The 20465-nt window shown below is 52.3% G+C and overlaps 1 protein-coding gene across 4 annotated transcripts in view; it reads right to left on the minus strand.

The window, feature by feature from the left end:
- Stac2 (SH3 and cysteine rich domain 2) overlaps window positions 1-4495 on the minus strand; it is a 20250-nt gene extending 15755 nt beyond the window's left edge. For all 4 annotated transcript variants that reach the window (XM_050156889.1, XM_050156887.1, XM_050156888.1 and 1 more), the window contains exon 1: window positions 4045-4495. In XM_050156889.1, the coding sequence (XP_050012846.1) occupies window positions 4045-4134 (90 nt within the window). In that variant the 5' untranslated portion in view covers window positions 4135-4495. The remainder of the gene's footprint in view (window positions 1-4044) is intronic.
- Between the last annotated feature and the right edge of the window lie 15970 nt (window positions 4496-20465).

The raw sequence follows: 20465 nt of genomic DNA on the forward strand, positions 1-20465 counted from the left end.
ATATGGTTTGACTTAAAGTGTGGCTACTAAGGAAGTTATCTTGACCTAGGATGTGGTTACTTGGTTTAGGTATTGAGGCAGCCCACGGAAGTGGATATATTCCACCTTTACCAAACGTCAGTGAGTTCAGGGCACGTTCCTGTTCCTTCAAGTAGGTGACAGGAGGTTTGACCCGAGGAGTGGCTGCCTACAGGATACTTGACCTAAAGTGTAGTCACAGCACGTTCTGGCTAAACACACAGAATACTTACCTCAGGGTATGCTTCAGGGATTGAAGAGGTAATTGCTCTGTTTATTCTTTGTATCACCATAAAGCAGTCTTTTGCCTCCCCCTTTTTGGATTGGGGTGTACAAGCACATGGAAAACAAATGTGGGCGAATTCAGTGTTCACTGGATTGCCCTCCCTGTTCTATTCTGTGTCCCTGTCTTTTTCTTTTGTATCTCTGTGTTGTCTGCCTGGCGTTTTTAATCCACATGCCCCTACCCTGGAACATGGGAAACCTGTTAAGGCTGGACCTCGACAGATGCCCCTCAACGTGGGCCCCCAACAATGCCTGCTTACTTCATGAGTTTGGTGACTCTGCCAGACCAGGTATTCCAGCTTCTTAGCATCTTGGCCTCTGCAGCTGCCTCCGCCATTTTACATTTATTTACTTATATGTGTGTTTACAGGTGTGCACATATGATCATTCCATGACACGTATGTGGAGGTCAGAAGACAAATTGTGGGAGTTAGATCTCTCTTTCCACCGTGTTGGTGGGTTCTGAGGATTAACTCAGGATTAGTGGTAAATACCCTTACCTGATGTGGTAGTTTGAATAAAAATTGCCTTTATACCTGTCAATGGTGGCACACGCCTTTAGTCCCAGCACTCAGGAGGCAGAGGCAGGCAGATCTCTGTGAGTTCGAGGCCAGCCTGGTCTACAGAGCAAATTCCAGGACAGGCTCCAAAGCTACACAGAGAAACCCCGTCTTGAAAAAAAAAAAGCCCCCCCATAGATTCATAGGGAGTGGCATTATTGGAAGTGTGGCCTTTTTGGAGTAGATGTGGCCTTGTTGGAGGAAGTCACGGGGTGGGCTTTGAGGTTTCACAAGCTCGAGTCAGGCTGGGTGTCACTCTCTCTTCCTGCTGCCTGCTGATCCAGATGTAGAACTCTCAGCTATTTCTCCAGCACCATGTCTGCCTGTGTGCCACCATGCTTCCCCTTAAGATCACAATGGACTAAACTTCTGAACTCTAAGCCAACCCCGATGAAATGTTTTCCTTTAAAAGAGTTGCCATGGTCATGGTGTCTCTTCACAGCAATAGAACGCCGATTAAGACACCTGATAAGCATCTTACCAGACCCTACCAGCTGTCTTGGCGTCCCCAGTGCCAGGGATCCATTTCTGGCATGCACCTTAGTAAGCTGTTTCATTTGGATCCAGTTCCCTCCCAGTGCACCTGCAGCCTGTCCGGCGTGTGGCCCAGGTCACCAGGTCTCTTCTGAGCTCCTCAGAGCAGGAGCCCCATCTCCCAGCATCCTCTCCCTTGAAGCTCGCTGGAGGTCCCTTTTTTCCTCAGTTTCCCATGCCATCTCTTGAAACAGTACTAGGCAGCTGGCAGTGGGTGGTGTCGGATGTGGTGAAAGATGACTCAGATGGCAAAGAAGGCATGGTGGGGTCTTCTGGGATAACACCAAAGAGGGCGATAAGCAATATTATGGGATGAACGAGAACCCTAAGGGAAGGTGGGCCTACCTAGATCACTGAGTAGGCTGGGTACAAGGCTGAGACCCTGCCACAGACTAAGCAAGACACTGGGTTCAGACTGGCAAGAAATGCTTGGGGCCCCCAAGCTGATGACTAAGAACACAATGTTGGCTTCTGGGCACCCGACCCTTGTTGAGCCTGCCTTGCACTGAGTTGGGTGGGCAACCCCCTTCTTCCTGTCTTTCCTTCCTTGGAGTCTAGAGGCACAAACTTCTTTGGTGAAGAGCTGGAAGAGGCTATGAAATGACCTCATAGACAGCCCCTTGGCCTACCCCAGTCCTGTCTGAGAGGTTATTTTTGAGGCCTTCACATGGATGAAGGGGGGCAAGGCTGGGGTCCAAATGGCCTGGCACAGAGTGGGCCAGTGTGGTACCCTCCCCTCTACTCTTCCAGACCTTCTGTGGCTCTGACTCAGAGCAGATGACATTGGAGGGTCCTTGGGTTGGAGGAGGGAGACAAGGCCCTGCCAGGGTCTGACCCCCCCCTCCCCACACAGCTGAGCAAGCAGCCTGTGGGATTGCTGAGGCAGCACCACTCCAGGCTCCTGCTTGCCTTGGGGAATTCCTAAGGAGGGGCAGGAGGCAGATGGGTTCTCCTGTGCCAGGCATTGGGAGCCCCTCCATTCTCAGAATGGCAACAGGGGGACTGTATATCTGCCTAGGATGACAACAGAGCAGGTGAGGAGGCTGAAGAATTGGAACTCGGCTAGAGGTCCAGCTCCCAGGATCCCGTTTGTACCTCAGATAATCCAAGCGACACCCTCCCATTTCAATCCTTTCCAGGAGAGATTTGGCACCCTAAGGGGTCTAAAATGCCGACCAGGAGTCAGAGTCTCACTTTTAAAAGGAATCAGAAGGCCGGGTGTGTGCTGAATCTTGAACGTGGGGGGCTCAGGAATGGTGGCTCACTAAGTTTGAGGTCAGCCTGGAAAACACGGTGACTGCTACTCCAGCCAAGGATACCGAGCAAGACCTTATCTCATAAAGCTGGGTAGAGACTTGGACTTGGAGAGGGGCAGGGTCCTTAGACCCAGGCGGCTCCAGGTAGCTACCTGGAGAGCTTCAGGCCACCTCCACTCCCCCTGTTCAACGCCCCGCTGCGGTAATGACCTTGACCTTGAATTAACCTCCAGGTGGGCTGAGGTGGAAGAGGGTCCTGGGAAGAGCTGTGCTGGAGTTCGTGACCCCAGGGAGCCCCAAGACACCACCCATTTCTGCTTTACACACCCCTCCTGGTCACAGGACCAGGATGGTCAACACCAGGGTGGACAGGGGAAAAAAGAGGAAGTCTTGGCCTGAAGTCTAGGGACGGATAAAGGCTCCCTCCTACAGCCCCTTCTCTTCCCATTCTGGAGCTGCTCGGGCACCTTCCCACAGAACTTCCTGAGCACCTAGAAGTTGGGGAGGGGGGTAGACACGTTAGGGTTGGGAGGCGGAATGTGGCCTCCCCCACAGTCTGGGCTCCGCCTGCCTTCACAGGAGAATAATTTATTCATTGTGACTCCCACAAGAGTAACAATCATACATAATTAGGGTTAATTATGACATTCATTAATTACGATGACTTCTTTTGATTCTGCCCTCTCTCCTCCCCTCTCCAGGCTCTCCGAGTGGGGGGTGGGGCCGCCTCTAGCTCTAGAGCCGCAACGCTCCGGGTCCCCGCCCGCCACCGACGGCCGAGCTGCCGCAGCCCCCAGCACCGACTCTAAAGCTGCGCACCCGGGGCCGCGGCCTCTAGGGCTCCCAGGCTAACCCGTCCGCGAGGTAGATGCCAGACTGCTGTGGGTCAGAGAGGGACACCGGAGACACACGGAGAAGCACGTAGGGAAGCGGAGAGACGCACGCCCAGAGAGAGGAGACGGTTGTGGAAACGGATTCAGAGGGACCGGAGAGAGGGGGACCGGGGAGCCGCAGACACCGATCTGGCGGCCACGGGAGGGGTGCGCCTCGCACGCACACACGCGCGCGTACACCGGCCCCCACCCGCTACACACGGCCACACACGCCCGGCGCCTCGGCTGCGCCGATTCCCTCCAACAAAGCCGAGTTACAACCGCCCAGGAGGGAGCCAGAGCGCGTCGGCGCGCCTCGCGCCTACCGGTGGGTCGTGTGATCAGCTCCTTGGGTCCCCTCATCGCGAACCCTCTCCTCCCTCCCGGGTATGGCGCGCAGCCTTAGGAATCACGCGGGCCGCATTTAGCTTCCGTGACCCCAAGGGGACCCGCCACTGTGACCAGAGCTCTGAGCCAGAGATGCCCGGGCGGGGCCTGGCCTCTCGCCCCCCGACTTACCTTGGTTTCTTGGAGGGTGGAGACGGTCCCTGGGGGGGTATGGGTGGCCGTGTCATCCGGTTCATTCTCCTTCTCACTCATTTCGGTCATGGTTGGATATAAAGGAAAAGAGGGTGCGGAGATCCGACGGCAGACCCGCGGAGGCAGGCTGTGGGTGGCGGGCGTCACTTTGTGAATCTCAAGCCTTTTTCCAGTGGCTGCTCTCCAGTGACCCTCAGGGGAAACCTTCCCTGGCAAAGCAGCCCCCTAACCCCAGGCACCAGAGGAGAAAGTTGTCCAGGTGGCGGGGGGGGGAAAAGGAGGCAATTACCACGAGCCCCAGGAGCGGGACGACCCGGGGTTTGAGGACCAAGGGTCTGCAGAGGATGCTGCGCTCTGCGAGAGGAGGAGGGAAATGGGGTTGCGCGGATGAGCAGAGCGAGGGAGCGACGGAGCAGTCCGAGTTCGGCCGGCTCCGCCGTCCTCTGCGCCCGCCCCCCATCTCCCTCCCCTTCCCCCGCCAGCCCCAGCCTTGCACCCGGCGGCCCCTCCGCCCAGTCCTAGCCTCCCAACTTTGATTTAGGAGGTCGCCTGGTCCCTCCCCTTTTCCTCCGCCGCGCCCCCGCGCAGCTATGCAAATCAAGGTTTTCAGCTATTGGCTGCGGAGGTGGCTAGAAGGGACAGCTGGGTGGAGTCTTGGGGGGCTCGACCAGATGGGGTGGGGTTTGGAGGATAAATAAGTGGTGGGGTGGGGTAGCTTGACGCTGAAAAACCCGAAATGGAAGGGGGTTGCGGGACAAAACTGAAGAAGGGCTGGGTCGAGCATGGTAGCGTCTGGAAATACGAATAATTCGGGGCTGCAGTATAGTAGCCGAGAGGGAAAAGTTACAGCGTTCTGATAGTGCAGATAAGAAGATGCTGCACCTTGGCAGAGTAGAAGACAGGACCGGTTCACCCACTGACCCTTTCACCCGTTCACCGTTTCTGCCCAGGAAGGGAGTTCACTAAAGGTCCACAGCGCTACTAGACTTTTAGGCGTTTCCTAAAGCGAGAACAGGCTGTTGTTCGGTGTGTGTATACACGATCCGCACGCGTGTACATCTGAGTGTGTGTGTGTGTGTAGAACGTGAGTGGCACATGTGTGAGTGTAGTTGCCGGAGGTTAATTTTGGGTGTCATTTTTCAGGAGTCTTCCGCCTGAAGTTGGAATCGGGTCTCTCACTGTGAGCTAATTTGACTGGACTGGCCTTGGAGTCCCAGAAGCCCCCCTCTCTCTACTTTCCTAACGAGGTGAATTTGGCCTTTTTTAACAGATGCTGGTGAGAAAGTCAGGTTCATGAATGACAGGTACTTTACCCTCTGAACTATCTCAGCAACCCCTGTTTTTTGTTATTTTCGGGGGAGGATCTTTCTATGTAGCCCAGGCTGGCCTGGAATTTACTATGTAGCCTAGGCTGGCCTCAAACTCTTCATTTTCCAGCCTCAACTTCCCTAATGTTGGGATCACAGACTGAAGACACCTTTGTTAAAAAAAAATATTTCATGTACTTTGGTATTTTGCCTGCATGTACGTCTGTGAGGGTGTTGGATTTCCTGGAACTGAATTTATAGACAGTTGTGAGCTGCTGTGTGGATGCTGGGAATTGAACCTAAGTCCTTTAAGCAGTCAGTGCTCTTTACCCATGAGCCTCCTCTCCAGTCCCCATCCCCAGGTCAAAACTCAAGCCAATCCGTGTGAATGCCTATAGCATCAGCAATTAGGAGCCAGAGGAAGGCATGTCTCTGTGAGTTCAAGTCCAGTTTCATCCACATAGTAAGTTCAGACCTGCCAGGTCTTACGTAGTGGGACTCTGTCTCAAAAGGAAATAATAATTAAACCAAAAGATAAAAACCCAACGCTGACAGTTCTTCCCTGTAGATGGAAAGTAAGTCAGGCAACTATGATCCTTTCTAGTCTTTCTGTCTAGAGCAAAAAGGGTGGGTTTCACCCTCATTCAGGAAGTCCCCAAGCCGCAGGAAAATAGGCCCCTCTTAAAATCCTGCACCAACTGAGTTTGGTCCAGCACAGGGACTGACTAGTGTTCTCTCCCACCCAGTCTAAAGGTGCTTCTCTAATGTGTGGCCATAAACTGGGGCTGATTTCCCAAGCCTTCCAGCACCTCCTTTCCAACAGCCTTCTGGCCCTGAGTCTAACTTCATCTCTTGTATGGATGGAGAGACTTCTGGGTGCATGCATGCCCCTTCCTCTGCTGCTGGCGGTGGCACTCGGAGACCCAGGTAATGACAGCATCCAGCTTCACGTGAGGGCTGAAGGGCAGAGTGGCTACCCTCTCAAGGATGAGATCACCCTTGGAGTGCTGCTCAGGTTATTATGTCCAGGAATAGAGATCTGTTTGTCAGTGGCAGAAATAGGACAAGGGCAGGTATGCGGGTTCATTGTTGTGGGGGCTTGCTCCCCTTCCCCTCCAGCAAGACTGCAGCTGCAGGATTCCTCTGGCTCTGGACTCTCCTGAAAGGAGCCAAGGTGGATACTGAGTTCAGCTCTCAAACCTTTCTCCTCAAAGAGACACTCCATGTCAGCCTCTGGTCACTCTGAGGATTATAACCCCATTGTCCGTTCAAGTTCCCTTCCCTACGTAGTTTAGATTTTGGATGCTCAGCACACTTTGAGAGTCATCAGGCTCCCGGGGCTAGAGTAAGCTTGGTGGTGCATAGTGTAATCCCAGGTATTCAGGATGCTGAGGAAGAAAGATCACAAATTCAAAGCCTGCCTGCATTAAAGAAAAATTTTAAGCCCCTCCTTAGCAAGTTATTGAGACACTATTTTTGTTTGGTTTTGTTTTTTTGAGACAGGGTTTCCCATGTAACAGCCTTGGCTGTCCTGGAACTGACTTTGTAGACCAGGCTAGCCTCGAATATACCGAGATCCGCCTGCCTCTGCCTCCCGAGTGCTGGGATTAAAGGCGTGCACCACCATCGCCCGGCGAGACATTATTTCTTAATGAGAATTGGAAACTAGGGAAGGACTGCGGTTTGGTAGTAGAGAACTTGCCTAATATACACAAAGTTCATTTCCCATTTCCCAGCATTGCAAAATATGAACATGCTTCCTTTTGGGTCTTTCTGTGTAGTTCAGGTCAGCCTGGAACTCAATATGTAGACCAGGCTGGCCTCGAACTCAGATCTACCTGCGTCAGCCCTCCTGAGTACATACACCAGACCTGCTTTTAATTTTTTAATTTTAATTTTATATGTATGAATATTTGGCTCCATGTATGTATGTATGTGTACCATGTACATGCCTGGTGCCGGTGGGATCCTGAAGCTGGGAACGGAACCTGGTGCTCTGCAAGAATAGCCAGTCCTTTAACTACTGAGCCATCTCTCCTGGCCCTTAAAAGAAACTTTTTGTTTTATTCTATGTAATGGATGTTTTGTCTGCATCTATGCCTATGTACCATGTATGTGTGTGGTGTCTGTAGAGGCCAGAAGAGGGCATTGGATCCCTTGAAGCTGGAGTTACAGATATTTGTGAGCTACCATGTAGGTGCTGGAAACCAAACCTGGGTCCTCTGGAACGCAGCCAGTGCTCTTAACCACTGAACCATCATCTCCCCATTACCAGGCTGGTGGTCTATAGAGCCTATTACCTGTATAGTCAACAACTAATGGGAAGGCTGTGGGTATGTAACCAAGTCACCTATGAGATGGTAACTGTGGGGCTGGAGTGTCAGCTTAGCATGTAAAACATAAACAGGGAGTGTTGGCACATGCCCATAATGCCACCCATGAAGAGGTATGTGCAAAATAAGTAGGAGTTCAAAGTCACCTCCCCCTTACATATTGAGTCCATCCTGTGCCACATAAGACTCTGGCTTACAGTGGGAGAGGTGGGATGGGGGAGGGGGACCCGGAAGATAAAGGCACTTGCTTCCAAGTCTGATGACTTGAATTAGAACCTCGGGTCCCACATGGTGGAAGGAGAGAATGGACTCCTAAAAACTGAACTCAAGCTCAGTTGTGGTGGTGCACACCTTTAATCCCAGGACTGGAGAGGCAGAGGCAGGTGGATCTTTGCATTCAAGACCAGTCTGGTCTACAGAGTGAGTTCCAGGACAGCTAGGGCTACACAGAGAAATCCTGTCTCAGGGGGAAAAAAAAGAAAAGAGAAGAAAAACAAAAATTACCTCTGACTCCTCTGACCTCGATATACATGCCAGGGCACACATGTGCATACACACATACACACACATATGTAAATAAGTGTAATAATGATGACGGATGGTGATTACGTCACTGTCTGCCACTCTAAATTGCTGTTGGAGAATGCACGAGTGACCAGAATATCACTTAGAATAGGCAAATCCAGCTGAATTTTTCCCTTTCTCTCCTTTCTTTTGGGAGAGCCATGCTTTTCCAGTACTTTTTCCCAAGGGAGAAGGAGGAATGCCTTGGCCATTTGAAGCCTGGTATTCTAGTTTACGGGGTGACCAAGAAGTGACTATCCGTAGGCAGAGCTTCTGACTAACCACAGGGAAGAATTCCCAGGGGAGCAGGTGGTACCACTCACCAAGGAAAACCCAGGAGTCTGGAAGTCGGTAGGCACCCCCCTCCAGGGAATTTCTGGTCCAGGCATTCGTGGGGCCACGGTGGTGGAAGCAGGGGGCTGGATCCCATGACCTCTGGATGTCCTTCCTGGCTGCAGCTCTTGTATTTCAGAGCAGTCTTTCATGAACTAAGTGTGAGTCATTGCTTCAGAGCTGACTACTCCCACTGCAGTGGCGCAGGGACACAGCCGAAGCAGCCAGGGCTGCTACTCAGGGAGGAGGACCACTGTCCCCGCTCAGACGTGGGGTAGGCAGAGCGAGAGCCAGGTGTCTGGAAGGGTAGCCAGCAGTTCCACACTTGAAGGGCCCCCCTCGAGAGGGGGGAGGGGATTGGTGACGGCTTCTTAGGGGGCAGCAGAACTGTACGAGTGGCAGAAACACTCGGGACACCTGAGACGTGGGTGGTGGGGCCCAACCAGATCCCTGTAAGGATGCGACAACGTCCGGCCCCTCAAGGGCTCATTCTTATTCCCATCTGACCTTTGCTCCCTGCTTCTGACCAGACAGAGACTTAATTTGGGAGCAACTTTGGTTTTCTTTTTAGAATGGCTGAATTGAATTTAGGTTGGAATGAGTCAGTTGAATAGGGGCAACAGACCGAGGGTGGTGGTCCACACACGCAATCCCAGCACTCTGGAGGGGAAGCAGAGGCAGGAGGACTGCTCTAGGTTTGGGTCTAGCCTTGGTTACATGACTAATCTTAGCTGCCATCTTGATACACCTCCACTGAGGAACTGCCTCCAATCGGATTGGCCTATGGGCATGTCTGCATAGCATTTTTGTGTGGATTGATGGAGCAGGGTCTAGCCCACCATGGGCAGTGCCTCTCTTGGGCACAGAGTCCAGGGTTCTTTTTGGAAGCTAGCTGAGCAGGAGCTGGGAGGGACCAAACCAGCCAGCAATGCTTCTCCATGCTCCTTCAGTGCCTGCCTCGAGTTCCTTCCATGACTGACGGTAAAGGGGAGGGTGAAAGAAACCCTTTCCTCCCTGAGTTCCTTCTGGTCATGGTGCTAATCACAGCAACAAAAAGTGACTAAAAATGGTTATAGAGTGAGTTCCAGGGCAGCCCGGGCTACACAGTGAGATCTTGTCTCACACTCCCCCTCACACACCAGAGAGATAAAATAGGGGGTGATAATGTGTCTTGGCACAGTCCTATGAAATTCTGTTGTTTGGAGACAGGTTTTATTTTGTAGCCTGGGATAGCTCAAGTTAACATAGTCCAGTCAGGCTTCAACTCGTGGTCATCCTCCTGCCTCATCCCCCCCAGGTCCCGAGATTATATATGTGTCCCAGCATGACTGGCATGCACACGCACGCACACACACACACACACACACACACTCGAGTGTTCACGCACACGGTGGTGATCAGAAGACAAATAAATGATGATTCTTTCATTTTGTGCCTTCTACCTCACGGACTCAGGGATCGAACTCGGGTCTTCAGGCTTGGCAGACACTGCCATTACCCACTGGCCCTCTCCCCACATCTTTTTTTTTTTAAATATTTATTTATTATGTATACAATATTCTGTCTGTCTGTGTGTCTACAGGCCAGAAGAGGGCACCAGACCTCATTACAGATGGTTGTGAGCCACCATGTGGTTGCTGGGAATTGAACTCAGAACCTTTAAAAGAGCAGGCAATGCTCTTAACCACTGAGCCATCTCTCCAGCCCAATCTTTTTTTTTTAAATATTTATGTATTTATTCATTATGGACACAATATTCTGTCTGTGTCTATGTCTGCAGGCCAGAAGAGGGCACCAAAACTCATTACAGATGGTTGTGAGCCACCATGTGGTTGCCGGGAATTGAACTCAGGACCTTTGGAAGAGCAGGCAATGCTCTTAACCACTGAGCCATCTCTCCAGCCCTCTCCCCACATCTTGTTGGGATGAATGAAAAGCTGGCTAAGGTAAGAACATGATTAGAGGGTTTCATCAGTGTCCTCGGGGACCCTTAGCCGTGGACGGAGCTCTAGGGTGTAAACCCGGTTGAAGCTGGGTAAGGTTTTGATTAAACATTGTCTGGGAGAAAGAACACAAAACAGAGAGCAGATGGTCTGCCTGCTTCAGGGAGCCCAGAACATCCCACCTGCTCCCCAGAGACGCTGAGATCCTTGAAAGACTGAGACTCACTGGGCAAGAACCAAGCGTGGTAGCACACGGCTTTAATCACAGCATTTGGGAAGCAGAGAAAGGCAGATCTCTGTGAGTTCAAGACCAGCCTGGTCTACAAAGTGAGTTCCAGGCCAACCAGAGTTATACGGGATGATTGTGTCTCAAAAAATAAATAAATAAACCATTCTGGGGAAGATGATGTCCATGCCTCCACTCCCAGAGTTTGAGATGCCCTGATGTGAAGAACCACTTCATATAATTTTTTCTTAAAAATGCCCCCACTGCGGCCCCCTCCAAGGGGCCTCTGAACCTTGTGGCCAAGGACAGTTCAAGTGACAAGAGGATCATCTGGTCTTTCCCTCCAGCTTTTGAATGAAGTGTCTAAGCCGGAGGAATCCATCCTGGCTGGGAGTAGAGTCTAAACTCCCAGCTGGGGAGAACACAGTGTGCTCTGTAGATGCTACTGATCAAGGCTGGATGTCACCCCAACCTCCCCTACCTTCCCCAGCAGCTGGTCTGGGACCCCAGAGGCCGATGCCACTGTCATGAGCTAAGGCCCGTGGTAGGCAGCAGTAATTATGATTTTCTGGAAACACAGAAGGCTCTTACGCAAGTACCTGACACACTTCCCGGCTGTGGCATCTGGGACAGCCAGGTCCCCAGGGGCTGGAGGAGGGCCCCTGCCAGCCCCTGCTGCCACCAGCCTCTGGCACTCGGGATGCTGGCTCAGAACTTGCCTTCCTAGTGCCCGTGGCACTGTCCCTAACCCAGTGTGAGTGAGCTGTCTGTGGGCCCCATGTGCCCCAGGCATCCTGAAGGGAACGACATGCACTCCAGACTGTGTCCTCCTCCCTGCTGCCCCCACACTCTCTAGAACCCCAGGAGACATGTTCTCTGTGAGGGGACATGGAGGTGGGGACAGTTCCTTCTCAAGGAAGCAACCCCCCTCTCTCCCAGAGACTCTCTTGTTTCTTTTTCTCCTGAGGCTGTCGCAGCTGTGCGGTTGTGTTGTGTGGGGTCCCAGCAGCCACCCTGGCCCTGTGCTGGAATGCTGCTCCTGGTGGTTATGCCTCTGCATGTCTCGAACCACAGCCTTCTTTCTCCACTCCCCACCCCAACCCACCCACAAAGCGTCTGTTACCAAGGTAACAGCAATGCCATCAGCTTGGGGGTAGTGAGGGCTGAGGGTGTAGAGTCCTGTGCAAGGGGAGAGCTAGGGGTTAGAATTTGGGGTGATGAGCATGTGAGCCCCCTAAGTCTTTGGGGATAATATCGTGCTGAAGCAGGGGTTGGCACGGACTGGGCCGGGAGCCCTTACTTCAAGTGGCCCAAGAGAAAGGAGGGCGATGTGTGGGCGCAAACAGGCTGTGTTAGAGGTGAGGGGGCCTCCAGCCAACTGTGGGGGAGAAGCGCCAGCCTCATGGCGCTGAGATGTTGAGACAGAGATGTGGCCTGCCTTCAACTCCTCCCTCAGGCTGCAGCCGCCGCCGATGGAAAGGTTCCAGGCTTGGCTGGCAGAGTCTAGGCCCAGCTGCAGCATCTCAGTGCTGGGGCCAGTGGGGCTCACCCCACACCCAAGCAGTGCTGGACATCTAAGCTAGGAGGTCCTACCTACCAAACCGGGAGGCAAAGGTAGTGGGTGATGAATTATATCATAGAGCAAGTGGTGTTGAGTGACTGGAGGCCACGGTGGGGTCTCTCCAGAGTGACGTGGGCAATCTTGTCACTAGCTTATGACCTTGGATAAATGAATACCTATTTGACTGTCCTGCCTCACTGAGTGGTTGAAGATACAGGCTGGATCTGGGCTTCTCCCAAGATGGTCTAAGCTGACACTCTTGGGGTTCCCTGCTCCCTTTCCCCCCTCCCCCCATACATCCCCTTTCCACAGGCTGCCCTGGACACCCATCCTGAGGGAGTTCCCCCGATAAGCAGCAGCCCACCCAATCACAAGGAGAATATGCACATCTGGTTCCCAGTGTCACCTCCTCCACCACGGGCCACAGTAGCCAGCCACTACCCTGCAGTGCTCTGCTAGGGCTCTCAGCCCAGGAGCAAAATGCAAATATTCAAATATTTTATCCCCAGCTTGCAGCTGGAGAGGCTGAAACTGGGCAGGTTCCGCAGAGGCTGCCATGGCTGAGTCTGAGGGTTCCTTATGAATTTTGAATGAATGAGTGACTGAGGGAAGGGAGGGAGAGAGAGTGGGTGGGTGAAGGAGAAAGGAGTGAAGGGGTGAGGGAGGAGGGAGTGAAGGAGTGAGGAGGGAGTGAAGGGGTGAGGGAGGAGGGAGTGAAGGGGTGAGGAGGAGGGAGTGAAGGGGTGAGGAGGGAGTGAAGGAGTGAGGAGGAGGGAGTGAAGGGGAAGGGAGGAGGGAGTGAAGGGGGGAGGAGGAGGGAGTGAGTGTCAGTGAGCCAGGAAGTGCGTGTTTTTGTCCCTCTAGATCTTCAGGCTGGAGCATTGCCTGGGACTGGCCTTAAAGCCCCACTTGTGATTGTCTAGCAGAGCTGGGCATAGGGAAGGGACTAGGAGCAGGGACTGTAGCTCAAATCTTCTTTCCTCCTAACTATATGACATAGAGCTATCTACTCTGGAGCCTCAGTTTCCCCATCTGTAGAATAGGGGTTTAGCTGAATAAGGAGAAAAAAAAGCATCTGTCACTTGAGGCAAAATGTTTGGAAAGTACTTTGAAGTTCTATTGAGCAACCAAGGAAGACTTGCTTATTATTCAAATAAACCCGTGCAGGATGAAAGTGAGAGCAATACACACAGACATATTCAAGGACAAGCTAGAGTGGAGCAGTGCAGCTCAAAGCCTATTTGCATAAAAAGACTACACACAGACGGGAGGCAGAGACTGGAGATCTGTGAGTTCAAGGCCAACCTGGTTTACACAGTGAGTTCCAGGACAGCCAGGGCTACATAGTGACATCCTATCCCAGAAAAATAAAACAGGAGATTAAATGGAGGATTCCCTAATGCCTTAGTGGTGGTGCAGAGATTCTCAACACTCTTTCTTGTAGGTGCAGCATGAGGCTCAGGAAGGCTAAGATACTCGCCCCGGGAGCTGTGCGTGAACCATAGTGTGTCATAGAGAGCACACTCAGCTCCACCAACACGCCCCTCCTCCCTCCCTTTTTACCTCATTCCTGCTTTCAAAAAACACATGTGGCGTATGCGAGTATACATGTTCATGTGTGCACAAGTATGTGTGTGTGGGCAGGGCATGCATGTATGTACAATTGGAGCCCAGAGGACATCCCGTGTCTCTTCAATTGCTTTCTACCTTGTTTTTTTGGGGGACAAGGTCTTTCCATGAACCCTGACCTCACCCATTAGTTGAAGAAGAGAGCTTCCGGAATCTGCCCCGCCGGCTCCCATGGTCCCTGCTCCTACAGTACTGGGATTACACAGCAACACCGCGTCTGGTACCGAGCATGCCACCTTGGGTCTTCATGCTTGCATAGCGACACTTCGAGGTGACTCCCTGGCCCAGAGCGCACTTCTCCTGCTGGGCATGGTGGCAAACACCTAGGAAGAACTTGGAAGGCAGAGGCAGAAGGATCTGGAGCTTGAGGCCACCCTATACTGCATAGTGAGTTTGAGGTCAGCCTGGGACACATGAAACCATAGCGAGATGGCTCAGTGGGTAAAGGCGTTTGCCTTCAAGTCTGAGGACCCGAGTTCAGTCCTTGGGACTCACGTGGTGGAAGGTGAGAGAATGAACAGCTTCTGAAGGCTGTCCTCTGCCTGCCACTTTGCACACCAGCAAATGCATGCCAGACACACACATCTTAGACAACAAAGGAGCCTGGGGGTGGGGGTGGCGCACGCCTTTAATCCCAGGAGGTAGAGGAGAGTGGATCTCTGAGTTTGAGGCCAGACTGCTCTACAGAGTGAGTTCCAGGACAGCCTGGGCTACATAGAGAAACCCTGTCTCAAAAAACACAAACACACAGAGAAACCCTGTCTCGAAAAACCAAAAAAAAAAAAAAAAACCCCACAAACAAACAAAAATAACAACAAAAGAATCGGAAGACTAGCCTGGCTACCAGCCTGGACTGCCAAAAAAAACAAAAGACAAACAAACAAGAAAAAAAAAAAAAAAAACAAGAGCCAAGAAGGGTGGTGTTGTACACCTTTAATCTCAGCACTTGGGAAGCAGAGACAGGCGGATCTCTGTGAGTTTGAGGCCAGCCTGGTCTGCAGAGTGAGTCCAGGACAGGCTCCAAAGCTACGAAGAGAAAGCTTGTCTCAGAGAAAATAATCAACTGTGTATTGTGTGTGTGTGTGGTGTGGGGGCCTGCAGCACCTTGCAGCACACAGGCAGGGTTTGGAGAACAGAAGCACAGACCAGCAGGGCTGGAGGAGAGGTAGGAAGCTCGGGATTGGAAGTGTGAGCAGAGGGGCTCCCACAAGCACTTACTGCCTTGGGGAAGCCCTGAGGTGGCCACTCTGTGCACCACTGCCCAGAGGCTTAGCTCCATCCTGCTGGGAGGCAGGCCCTCCTCTGAGGGTGGTGTGTGTGTGTGTGTGTGTGTGTGTGTGTACACTGGCTGCAGATTGCCATATGGTGTTTTCTACTCTGTATGACTGTGTGCACACACCTGTGAGTGCAGGTTTGTAAATCTCACAAGCTTTTATTCCATCTTGAATATTCCAGTTGGAGCTCAGGGCCCAGCCCTCTGGTCACCCATGAGGAAGAGCACGGTGTGCTCCGTTCCACCCCACATGGTCCAGAGAGAGCTGGCTGGTGGCAGGGACTCAGTAACATTTTCTTAAATGGCCAGGAGCAAAGGGAGAAGTCCTGCCCCTCTCAGTGTTCTCTCTCTCTCTCTCTCTCTCTCTCTCTCTCTCTCTCTCTCTCTCTCTCCCTCTCTCTCTCTCTCCTGTCTCTTCTCTCTCTCAATCTCACATTTATTTATTTATTTTTAACTCGTGTGTGTGTGTGTGTGTGTGTGTGTGTGTGTGTGTGTTTGCTGTGTGGGCCTATGCATGTCATGGCCGGTTTGCGGCATTCAGAAGACAGCCTGTTGGGGTCGCTTCTCTCCTTCCATGATGAGGACTCTGGGGAAGGAACTCTGGATGACTTAGCAGCAAGCCCCTCTGCCCACTGAGCCCTTCCACTGGACCTAACTGTTAGTTTAAGATAGGGTCTTGCTAAATTACTCAGGCTGATCTTAAACTCACCCTGGAGCCCAAGTTTACATTCCTCCTCTGTCAGGCTCCTGAGTAGCTGGGATTATAGGCCTGTGTCGCTGGACCCAGCTGTGTGGAAGCCTCTTTTTAACTTTTTTTTTGAGACAGATTCTCACTATGTAGCCCTGAAACTTGCTATGTGGACCAGAGTGGCCTCAAACCTCCCTCATACTGTTGCCTCTTTTTTCAGTCTTATGGAAAAAGAAAGCCAGGCTGTGCCAAGGGTCCAGGCACCAGAGATGGAGACAGCAGTCCAGGGAAGATGATCCTGTTTCCCCATCCTGTGATAAGACTTGGTATTTGGGATCATGTAGGGCAGGATATGTGATTAGAGTGGGGGGGGGTAAGGAGAGGGTGGATGGAGACTAGGGCTGTCTGTGTATAATGAGGACCAGGCTTAATGTGGGGGGAAGAGAACACTTCCCCAGGCAGGCTGTTTGTCCAAAAACGTAGCAGCTCCATGCCCCAGGACAGGGCATGGAAGGCAAAGAGACCACCCCTGTGAAAGTCCCCTCCCCTGAGTGCCAACCCCTGGGTGGTCCCCAGTCAGTTACCCTCAGGGATGGGACAGGTGTCCCGCCAGCATCTGGCGTGTGTGTGTGTGTGTGTGTGTGTGTGGTTCCATAGAGAGGTTGGAATTGAGGAGCAAAGGTCCTTTTGGGGCTCATGTGATTCTATGTCTACTTGTTCTGTCTCCTAGACTGAAGAGGCACTTCCTGTGGGGTTATGTGAGTGTCCCAAGGCCAGGGATGTTCAGAATTCTGCATGACGTGTGGATTTGGTGCTAAATAGATGTCCCTTACTCCTTGGACCTTTTGGGACCACTAGAGAGTAGGAGACCACCTCTCCTTACAGTCAATGATTGGCCCTGGAGACACCAACTTGGGCTATCCCAGTGGGTGCCTATTTCCCAGAGTCCTGAGTGTCCAGCCAGCGAGAGGCCGTTCCTCACCCTCTGTGCATTGCTGGTGTATAAAGGCTGGAAGGAGGCACAGCGGGCGGGTCCAGCCTAACCCTGTGCCTGAGCTCTCTCCCGAAGATGTTGTTTTAGTAGAAAACCCGTGACCCAGTCTGGAGAGCTGTGTGGTACCCCTCAGCAGCCTGCTCAGGTGAAGCAGGGCCTTCAAGGCCTTGTTCTCCAGTCCAGGGAACAGGCAGAATTCCTGCTCTTGCACTTTTTTGGAAAGTCATCCAGTGTTCTTAGAACTTATTAACTCTGGGATATCTCAAAACACCCTGAACTCCTCCTGCTCTCCTGGATCATTGTTGGACCTGGCTGAATGTTTAAAAAGGATGCCTTAGGAGTCACAAAAGCAGGGAATAGATGGCCACATATTGACAGTGGAGCTGGAGGCCAGCAGAAGTGAAGGAGGACCACCTGGTCCTGGTGGCCTGTGGGATGCTGCAATACGAAGCTGCGGGTTCTTTGGGGAGGAAGGCAGAGAGAGACAGAGCCCCTTACGGGATGGATGGACATGGAAGAAAGAGATGGTGTCCTCTCCCTGTCATGGAGCCCCTGCTCTGTTTGAAGCAGGAAGAGCTGTCCGCAGTTCCTCATGCAGGGGGTCCAGGGCAGGACACTCAAGGGGTCTATGCCTGTCCATAGTTCCTCACGCAGTCTCCCTGCTCCAGTATGTGCTTATATGCAGCCACTGTGCCTCTCAGCGTGGTGATCATGATCACCTGATCTCTCCCAGGTCAGTCCTATGAGGTGCACATCTACCCCTCCAAGTTGGGTGATGCCACTCAGTGCTCCCAGCTGTTGTAGGTAGCACCCCCCCCCTTCCCTTGACCTGGCAAAGGCTGAGTATGACTGTTCCTCTGGGCAGGAAGCCAGTGTCACCACCATGACGTCACTGTGAAGTAGAACTCTCTGGAGTCTATTATTTAATTTGACCCTCACTGTAGCCCAGAACTGGGTGGGTAGGAACTGCTAAGGAAACGGACCCAGAAGCGCTGAGGATTTTCTCAAGGACACAGTCAGTCGGCAACCCAGCCGAGCTGAGATTCGGAAATTCGCTGACACAGTTATCCTCATGCATGAGCTCCGCTCAACACATGACCTGGTCTGTGGCCATTCTGTGTCACACCCATTGTCCCGCGATTGAGGGACCCTGTTGTAACAAGGTAGCAAGTCGCGTCCTGGGGAGGCCAGCTCCCTACGAAGATACATGAGTAATCACGTGGCTTGGATGCAGGGACAAGAGAGGAACATGGTGCAAAGAACAAGGCTGGAGGGGGCTGGAGAGCTGGCTCAGCGGTTAAGAGCACTGGCTGCATTTCCGGCACCCCACATGGCAGCTCACAACTGTCTGGGATGTACCCACTCATATTTGGTTTCTAGCCATAAATAAAGGACATTGAACCTATAATTCGGGTTCTTAGAGAAGCTAAATAAGAAGGAGAACCCAAAGAAAAACATATAGGCATCCTCCTGAATATTAACCTTCATCAGGCGATGAAAGGAGACAGAGACAGAGACCCACATTGGAGCACCGGACTGAAATCTCAAGGTCCAAATCAGGAGCAGAAGGAGAGAGAGCACAAGCAAGGAACTCAGGACCGCGAGGGGTGCACCCACACACTGAGACAATGGGGATGTTCTATCCGGAACTCACCAAGGCCAGCTGGCTTGGGTCTGAAAAAGCCTGGGTTAAAACCGGTCTTGCTGAACATAGTGGACAATGAGGACTACTGAGACCTCAAGAACAATGGCAATGGGTTTTTGATCCTACTGCACGTATTGGCTTTGTGGGAGCCTAGGCAGTTTGGATGCTCACCTTACTAGACCTGGATGGAGGTGGGTGGTCCTTGGACTTCCCACAGGGCAGGGAACCCTGATTGCTCTTGGGCTGACGAGGGAGGGGGACTTGATTGGGGGAGGGGAAGGGAAAGGGGAGACGGCGGTGGGGAAGAGACAGAAATCTTTAATAAATAAATACAAAAAAAAAAGATTTGGATTGGGAGTCTATTTAAAAGACTTAACTAAAAACTAAATCATGATAACAAGAAGAAGCCCTGGCCTCCCATACTCTAACCAAGCTCTCGCTGAGCTACATCCTCCATCCTTGGTGCTTGGGAGGATGAAAATTTGCAGTTCTTCCAAGGAAGTGGGACCTGGAACTACCTGCTTGTTCCTGTGCCTTAAGTTGACACCTTGAAAGAAGGAAGGATGGAGAAAAGGATCCTTTTACCTCCAGCCTGACACCAGGGCAAGAGCCGTCCACTGGAGCACCTGCCTGCTGCTGCTGCTGCCTTATCAAGACATCTGGGGGACAGGTGACATTGGGCCACTCTTTCTCTACTCAGGCTCGCTCCCTGCCTTGCTGGCTGTGAGGGTTCTAACCTCGCCTTGCTGCCGACTCTCAGCCTGCTGCTGCAGGGTGGTTGGTCTCGGGGTTTGCCCTCTTTCTTATTTCCCGCCCGATATAGGCCCCTAAGGAGAAGGCGGACCAGCTAAGCAGGGACCTTTAAGACTTCCTCACAGTTTTGGAGCCCAAAGGAACTGACTGACCTGGAGAGGTTTGGGAAACAGCCCCTGCTTAAGAGTATCAGACAGCCTGTGACAACACTCAGTCTTCTTAGAGGTGTCCCCACTGCAAGAGCAGGACAAAGGTCCCACCTGACACCAAGGCCCTAAAGACTGGATCCAGGGGCTGGAGAGATGGCTCAGGGGTTTCTGAGTTCAATTCCCAGCAACCACATGGTGGCTGACAACCATTTAGAAGGAGATCTGGTGCCCTCTTCTGGCCTGCAGGCATACATGCAGACAGAATTCTGTATACATAAATTTTTTTTTAAAAGATCTTAAAAAAAAAAAAAAAAGACGCGATCTGCCAGAGGACTCCTTGGGCTCTGTGCTTGCTCCCCTCACCCTGACCCTCCATCCGTGGCTGCACTGTTCTTTCAGCCTGTTTCCAGCAGCTGAGACTTGAGGTGGCCAGTCCTGGGCCCTGCCACTCTTTGCCCGCTGTCTTGGTCCCCTGGTCCACCCCTAGCACTGTAACAGGTTGCCTTTTCCTGCTAAATTTTGACCTCATCAATGCCTTTCTTCCAAACAGGGACCTAACCTGGCCCCTTGATAGTCCTTAATGAGCCCCGCCAACGCCCTTGAAAAGGCCCTCTCTGCTATTCGCCATACACCCCTCTTCTGTGGCTGTAAACCCACTGCGGGGTCCCAGTGAGGTGAGGTGGGGCTTAGCCCCTGGGTGTGAGAACGGCGCTGGCATAGAGGATGGCAGGAACGGGATGTACCGACGCCTGAAGGAGCCAGCGTGCCTTGGGGACCTGGCTGGCCACACTCCCCTGAGACTCAGCTTCCCTTCACTGATTCTGTTCTTCAGGGATTCATTTGGACCCTTGGGGAGTAGTCGAGTTAACAGTCTGCTATTTTCCTACCCTAGCCTAAAGCCTCAAGGCTTCTTCTCTTTCTGCAGAACAGGTTGTCTCCGCCTCCTGGTGGCCAAATATGGTACAACCACAGACTGTGCCTAATGGCAAGGATGCCGACAGC

The sequence above is a fragment of the Alexandromys fortis genome, unplaced genomic scaffold (assembly GCF_014885135.2).
Source record: "Alexandromys fortis isolate MF-2015 unplaced genomic scaffold, M_Fortis_MF-2015_v1.1 scaffold_31, whole genome shotgun sequence".
NCBI lineage: Eukaryota > Metazoa > Chordata > Mammalia > Rodentia > Cricetidae > Alexandromys > Alexandromys fortis.